We start from the raw sequence: 7,141 nt of genomic DNA, 5'->3' as shown, positions 1-7,141 counted from the left end.
CTCTTTCATATCATTTGGAGTAAAGTACTAAAGTTTGATAAGCATCCAAAAAGAGTGCCTTTTGTACACTTCCGAGTACAAGAATAAGTCCCTCATGATCTTCTTCACCTAATGCCTAATGAGATGTCATTCATTCTGGATTCTGGAATTAAAAAAGCGTGTTTCCAGGCATGTCCCTAATTAAGAAATTAAACCCATATTGTTAATCAAGAAATTAAGTCCGGTTTGTACTATGCTGATGAAATACCCAGCCTTCATTACTTTTCCTTATATCCATATACCGTAAAACTTTGCAAATTTATAGAAAAAGTGCAACTATGTAAGCCACAAAACTATACATGCAACGCACGTAAACCTATCTAGTGTCCATAATTATCTCAAAAATTACTAACACACTCAAAATCCTGGAAAACGTTAACCCAGAGTTCAGCAGGCCATGCCCCTTTTGGACAAAATAAAAGGAAAAAATAGAAAATGATAGTTGAATTGACAAACAAAACAAAAACAAAAATCAAGAATCGTCCTGTAGCCCCACTTAACATGACATGGCTAGAAGGTTCTAAAAATTCTGCAGAGAATGACATTCTTCAGCGGAAAATGAAATACAGAAACTTAAAAGCTTCAAAAGTTTTTTTTGTGTGTGTGTGTGTTAAAAGCTTCAAAAGTTCACCAGATATCCGTACAATAAGACTAGCATTGTAGAGAAATTTTAATAAGCAGATATGTTCTCCAATGCTAAGAAAGGGAAGTTGTCGTATTGACTCGCCAATGAGGCCCATGTCTAAATAGCGGCCCCTTCAACCTTTCCAGTCAGTTATCAAGAAAACAAATTTGGTTTAGCGGCCCATGTCTAAATAGCCAGAAAAAAGAAAATTTTTTTTTCTGGTTGCAGATCAGCAGCACTTGTTCAGCAGACCAAGATCATCTGCCTACGAGATTCTTTACTCTCGTTTTACTTGTCCTTTTCTAACACTCATCCTTCCTGAACTTTATTCTCCAATTCTTGTCCTCGTTCTTGTTTTTGTTCTTTCTGTTCGAGTATACATTCGATCTTTTACACGTACCGAATTTTACAAAGTTCATGTAGGTCATTAAATAAAAAAAATTCCCTTGGCTAAAATCCTCGAAAGTCTTGATCTTTAACCATATTATTGTGATTTAATTCAAGAAAATCCAATGGGTGTGGGTATATCTTTCCTTATTGGACTAAAGGCAGCAACTTTATTCTCTATCTTTACATTTATGAACAATCTTGGATTCAAATGGTTTGCTATACCCTTTTTATATGCATCTTTAATATCTTTCTTGGTTTCAATTGCTTCTCATCCGTCTATCAATCTCCCAATGCTTTTAGGGAAAGGCTCAGATGGGGTTTTTCCCATTTGGTCATTGATTATTTTCAGCCCGTATTTGTACTTCGTTAGAGCCTTCTCAGCATTGAGGAGGCTGAGAAGTGGTGAAGCGCCTTATAGTGAGATTTGTGAAGGTGTATATGTTGGAGGGTGGCCTTTTTCACCTGATAAGTTGCCCCCTGGTAACCCTGCTGTTATTGATTGTACCTGTGAGTTGCCAAGAAAGACTGAGCTTTCAGGACATGCTTATTTGTGCATTCCAACTTGGGACACAAGGTCACCTCAGCCTGCGGAGATTGAATCTGCTGTGAAGTGGGCTTGCAGAAAGAGGGCTCAGAATTCACCAATATTCATCCATTGTGCATATGGTAAGATTTGAAGCGCCAGAATCCTCTATCTATGCTTCACGATTTACTGTGTACCTGTTTCCTTCTCTGTTTTGGTCGTAAAACTGGTCTTTTTTACTGATTAAAGACGGTTTTTACTTCTTCATGCTACTTAACTATTGATACTAATTTTTGGGTAGCAGGCAATACGGGAATAATGTTATAAATACTAGGCAACACGTTAGTCTTGTGATGGAAAATTGTAGAAAAATACTGAATGCCCGTTGTGTACGTTATATTCTAAGAATGATCTCCTCCAGTTCTGTTTTAAAATTCTAAGTCGCATTCTACCTTCATCCTTGGATTGACATCTTTTTAGGGAATGTGTAACTCTTTGTGCTATTTCACGTGAGCTCATTTTGAGTTGTATAACTTGTTATCCTGATGCAGTGGGAGTTAATTGCTTGTCATTCTGTCAACAAGTGCTCCATGACATATATTCAAGAACGCTTTGTGCTGTTTTTGGAGCTTGGTGATTGATTTCATATCTTTCTGTGGGACAGCCCTTTCATTTTAAAGAATAAACTGAGAGCTTCTTGACACTATGGTAGCCTTTTTACTGAAACCTCTTTGGGCAGTATTGGGCTGAAGTGCTCATTAACCATGCAACTCTTCATAAAAACCAATTGATGAAGAAAAAAGAGAGTCAATTTGTTCAATGCGTGTTTCCTCTTGCAATTGCACAGTCTATTTTTTGTTTATTGGCTATTTGCTTTTAATGGATTCACTTTATTTGGGCCATATACTGAGACAATCAAGTTGATCCGAGTTGCTTTCTGCTCTTGATGTTAACCTGGAATGTTTTTCTATTGGAGAAAAACCGAACTTAAGATTTTCTTCCACGTGATGAGTTGGGAAAACCTGTATATTTGGCCTCAGTTATCCTAGAATTTTAAAGGTTTAAATTCTTATGTTCTTGTATAACAATGAGCTTGTTTATTGTGATGATTTCTCTGAGGCAAAAGTCTAAAGTTACTTTCAGCAGCTTGTGGATGAGATTCATTTATTCTTCCAAAATATGCTATGCTCTTACTACCTTCAATAATATAAGACACTTCTTTAACTGACAAAGGCTTGTAACTCGTGCATCTGTTTTACTCATTGTATTGCTTGCGGTCCAGGTCATGGAAGAAGTGTGGCAGTTACGTGTGCATTATTGGTAGCTCTTGGCGTTGCAGAGGATTGGAAAAATGCTGAGAAGTTAATTAAAGAAAGACGACCTTATATCCGAATGAATGCTCTACATCGCAAAGCGTTGGAAGAATGGTCTAAGTTTCGGCTGTCTTCACCTAAGAGAAATGATGAAATTGGTTTGGGATCTGTGATTCTGTCCAGTCCTTCAGAACGCTCTTGAATTGGATGTCAAGACCAAGAAAGTACACTTATTTTCTGGATTATAGATGGCACGTAACAGAATACTTGTTTGAAACGCTATTGACAGTAATCCTCTCCTTTCTAGGTTAAATCTTGTTATCCTTAAATTATGAGATAAAGTCTGATGCTAATGTTTGATCATTTGTGTCCTACGCTTGAGATAACTAGTTTGTGAGCCTTAAAAGGAAACAAATGCTGATCATATTTGTACTGGTGCAACTCCTTTCTTGAACAAAGGACAGTGCATTGGCTTCTTTATTTTCATCCTGTGTTTCTTCTCTTTCTGATTGTTGTTTTGTTTTATTTTTTAAAGAAGGTATAGCTGTAGGTTGAGTATAAAAGCTGGTAATGCAAGCTATTAGCAATAGTCACAGAGCACATTAATTCAGCAAAAGCAGAAATATCTGAAGTCAAGTTTTCCTCCGGTTATCTTTAGGATGTATACTCTGCAATGCCTGGTGATCATCAGATGTCACACTGTGCTAAATGTCAATTTAACTTCGCTAAACAATTCTGACATCCAATAACTGTGTTTACTCAGGTGAAGTCTAAACTCCTGTATGGGGCACTAATAAAGGCGATTGTATGGCTCAAACCCATGTATGGTAACATTCCTCTTGTCTGCACGTGTATTCATCATAGCTTTGAAATTCAGCAGAAACTTTGCTCGCAAAGGGTCCTGGAAACTCATTGCAAGAGGTCAAAATTCCGCAACTAGATAATTTGACGTATTGGTCTTGATATGGTGGTAATACCATGAAATCTGTTAGAATTCAAGGTCTGGACTGGCAGTTCTTGGAAGAGTTTCGAACCACCATGGAAATGTATCCTATTTGTTTTCTCCTCCAATGGAATTTAGGAGTAGGAACTGCCAAAATGACTTCTGTCATAACTTCTAAGCAGTAAACAATGATACAAGGCCGCACAGAAAGTCCCTGCCATTCATTGTATCGCTTGACATCAAAAAAATATACCCTCAAGGACCAAACAATCTCCCTAACAAATTTTCTAACTTTCAGATTAAAAAAAGCGCTTTACATTGGCTATGAACCGAAAAAAGGAAAACAGGATGAAAGCAGTGGCGTCCGTGTCACATTTACATGGGAGTCAAGGCATTAAAAACTAAACAACACAATATCTATTTGAACCCGAAGAAGTTATACAAAGCTAAACATAGTGAGGCAACAAAACTCTCATCACATGAGCTGATCATTTTAAGGAGATCAGATTCTACACATGTTACAAGCAAATCATGGAATAGTCTTCCATAGTTTGTTGCACAAATGCAAAAGTCGAAAAACAACCCAAGAAACTTATTGGCAAAAGCTGTACATAACCAAGGGTACAGTATATACATGACTCCAGCCAATGGATCATTATTTTACAGTGGAAAGACTACCAACAAAATTTTGAAGGACAGTTATTCAAGTCAGTGCTCTGTTTCTTTATAGGCATGATTTCCTCTTCATGTATTGCTGCCAATAAATTTTGCAATGCCTAATGGATTTCTGGATACATGCATTCAGGGAATCCATTCTGATTTTTATGTCCCTGAACTAACACCTCTTTTGGTGGCTTCTTCCCTGCTCATGGTCATGAATGATTCTCCACAGCCACACTGCCCTTTAGAATTTGGATTGATAAATATGAACTCTGACCTGATCATACCAAACAAAGATGTTTGAGATTTTAGCAGGCAGCACAAAAAGGTTAACTGTTCCACTATACATGAGGAAATGAGAAATAACATCACCCTGCCATGGAACAAAGTTAACTCTGAGGCTAACCTCTAAATCATAGTCATATTTTCTGAAGTTGAAGTAGTTCAAAGGAAGATAACATCACATTTCAAGAAACAACGCTACAATGAAAAGAATAGAGCAAAATTTGTGTTATACCTGCAGAGATGCTTCTGAAATTGAGTTAAGCGTTAATAGAAAGGAATTTCATACCTCAGTTTGTCATCTACAAAGTCCATCTTGGTTCCTATGACATGCATGAGGGCCTTCGGATCAACCAATATCTTAATACCCTTGTCCTCAACCAACTCATCAAACTTCCCTTTTTCATCTGTACATTTAAGAAATTTGTGCATCAGGCAAAGAACTATCAACCAAATTATGGAAACAAAACAAAGGGAATGCCCATTGTCTTCTGGTTACATTGAATCCTACAACATCATTTATTATCTCCAACAGTTATTGCACTGCACCAACTCTCATCGGGTGGGATTCGGGATTCCCGCAACACAGGCAAACCAATGAAAGAACAAAAAGTACATGGATAAACAGAAGTCCAGCAATGTTGTTGAACAATCTTTTCTTGTTCCTTTTCTTTTTATTTCCAAATTTTGTACAGGGGAATGGCGGTAAAGAAGAACAGGGAAAGTGGTGGGAAATTGGAAAGCGTGAGAAACGAACTCTTGTATGATAAGGACAAAAAACCCTTAACCATCCAAGTTTCTATTCAGATTATGTTTCCAAGCACTCACCTTAAGTTCATCAAATGCACGGAACAATATAATATCTATCCAAATAACCTAGGTTTGGCTAGGATTAAAATTTTCAAGATACGGGCAATTCGAAAATGTCACCAGCCTGAAGAATCAACAAAAGAACCATCTTCTGGATTTAATCGCCGTAAAATAAATTAACCAATAAAAATCTTCATATTCCAACCTTTTAGTTAACGTTTTCACTAAAAGGGCAAAGGATAGAACCAGGCCAAGTAGAACCCACTAGCAGAAATCCCTCTTGTTGTAAGCTTCAAACAAGAAATACTGATAGGAAAAAAAAGACCTTAACCTATCCATTCAAGTCTACCCGGCATAAAGGGAAAAAAGTTTTTGTTCTAAATCTACGACAGATGAAGCCAGAACAAATAACTCTACCAGAGATTTTGGGAGGAAATTTAACAAACTTGTCTTAATTGAAGCAAAATTAGATGCGGCAATTGAAAAAAAAATTATCTAATAAAGAAGTGAAGAGGGGCGGGGAGAGGGGGATTGACTTTGAGAAATGGAACCTGCGTAATTAAGGGTGTAAGATAAGCCGTTGCATCCGCGAGCTTTGACGCCGAGCTTGAGAAATGAGCGCTGCCGCTGTTCCAACAGCTGCCGTATTCTGGAAGCGGCGGTTTCGGTTAAGGTGAGAACTTGCTTTCTCAGGGCCGACGCCGGACCCATCTTCTCCACACCCCTCTCTTCAACGTCCAACAATTTCGACACGACACGATTGAGAGCAACAATAATAATAATAAAGCTACCTCTGCAATCTCCCTATATTCCCCCCTCTGTCCCTCTCCTTCTCTGGATATATAGTTTCTCACAGCGGATACAAACATCCCTCTATCCATTGACCCGGTAAAATCTGGCATTGGGCCACAAATGAATAGTGACAACTTGTCTGGGCCTTTCAATTAGGCTGTGTTACCCATTGGGCCTGCACGAGCTCTCATCCTCGACATGGTTTACCTCAAGTAAATGTGTTTGAGGCCTCAATGGTCAGAAAATCGTTTGAAATTTGGATAGACCCGATCATTAAATATTCAATAAGGTAAATTATATCGTATCACTTGATAAAATGGTGTGACACAGTTCGAGTCAATAGATTTTTGACAATCAAATTAATTTTTTTTTGCTAGGGAAGTATAGAATGAACTAAAGCTCGTGAAGATTCTAGGTAGCGGTGGCAAAATGGGCGGGATGGGCGGGATTTGCTTGGGTTTGTGATGGAACCGAGTCATATGGGTTTGGGCCCAATCTTACCCATATGTGTTTTGGGACTAACTTGAGCGGGATCACTTTGGGATGGGTTTAGATTGATCCCGCCCAATACCCAAATTTATTTTCTACATATTTTTTTTCCTTTAATTCATTTTTTATTTTTTTATATAATTTTAATATTTTTGATTTATTAAATTTTTTTTTAGTTTTATTAAATAAACATGCAAATGCTTTATACTCAGGATTCCCATCAAAAATTGGATTAACAAATAAAGGAAAAAATAGATATACAGCCATATTCCAAC

At 37.5% G+C, this 7,141-nt stretch overlaps 2 protein-coding genes across 2 annotated transcripts; one reads left to right on the top strand and one right to left on the bottom strand.

The window, feature by feature from the left end:
• Window positions 1-536: 536 nt before the first annotated feature.
• On the top strand, window positions 537-3,376 carry LOC113730663 (uncharacterized). Its single transcript, XM_027255504.2, has 2 exons — window positions 537-1,720; window positions 2,860-3,376. The coding sequence occupies exons 1-2, from the start codon at window positions 1,177-1,179 to the stop codon at window positions 3,090-3,092; spliced, it is 777 nt and encodes a 258-aa protein (XP_027111305.1). The 5' UTR covers window positions 537-1,176; the 3' UTR covers window positions 3,093-3,376.
• Window positions 3,377-4,227: 851 nt separating this feature from the next.
• Window positions 4,228-6,412, bottom strand: LOC113730662 (iron-sulfur assembly protein IscA-like 1, mitochondrial). Its single transcript, XM_027255503.2, has 3 exons — window positions 6,137-6,412; window positions 5,065-5,182; window positions 4,228-4,770 (listed from the first exon to the last, which is right to left on the bottom strand). Exons 1-3 carry the CDS (start codon window positions 6,294-6,296, stop codon window positions 4,656-4,658), a joined length of 393 nt encoding a protein of 130 aa, XP_027111304.1. The 5' UTR covers window positions 6,297-6,412; the 3' UTR covers window positions 4,228-4,655.
• Window positions 6,413-7,141: the final 729 nt, after the last annotated feature.

Source organism: Coffea arabica, chromosome 2e, assembly GCF_036785885.1.
Source record: "Coffea arabica cultivar ET-39 chromosome 2e, Coffea Arabica ET-39 HiFi, whole genome shotgun sequence".
Lineage (NCBI taxonomy): Eukaryota > Viridiplantae > Streptophyta > Magnoliopsida > Gentianales > Rubiaceae > Coffea > Coffea arabica.
Note: the sequence above shows the minus strand (reverse complement) of the source record. Positions and strands in the feature narration are given on the sequence as shown.

Excerpts from the sequence above, each read along its gene's own strand:
- LOC113730663 (XM_027255504.2), top strand. The coding sequence starts at position 1,177 with ATGGGTGTGGGTATATCTTTCCTTATTGGACTAAAGGCAGCAACTTTA. Across the intron at positions 1,721-2,859 it reads ATTCATCCATTGTGCATATG|GTCATGGAAGAAGTGTGGCA; the intron begins GTAAGATTTGAA and ends CTTGCGGTCCAG.
- LOC113730662 (XM_027255503.2), bottom strand. The coding sequence starts at position 6,296 with ATGGGTCCGGCGTCGGCCCTGAGAAAGCAAGTTCTCACCTTAACCGAA. Across the intron at positions 5,183-6,136 it reads TTACACCCTTAATTACGCAG|ATGAAAAAGGGAAGTTTGAT; the intron begins GTTCCATTTCTC and ends TTAAATGTACAG. Across the intron at positions 4,771-5,064 it reads TTTGTAGATGACAAACTGAG|GTCAGAGTTCATATTTATCA; the intron begins GTATGAAATTCC and ends TGGTATGATCAG.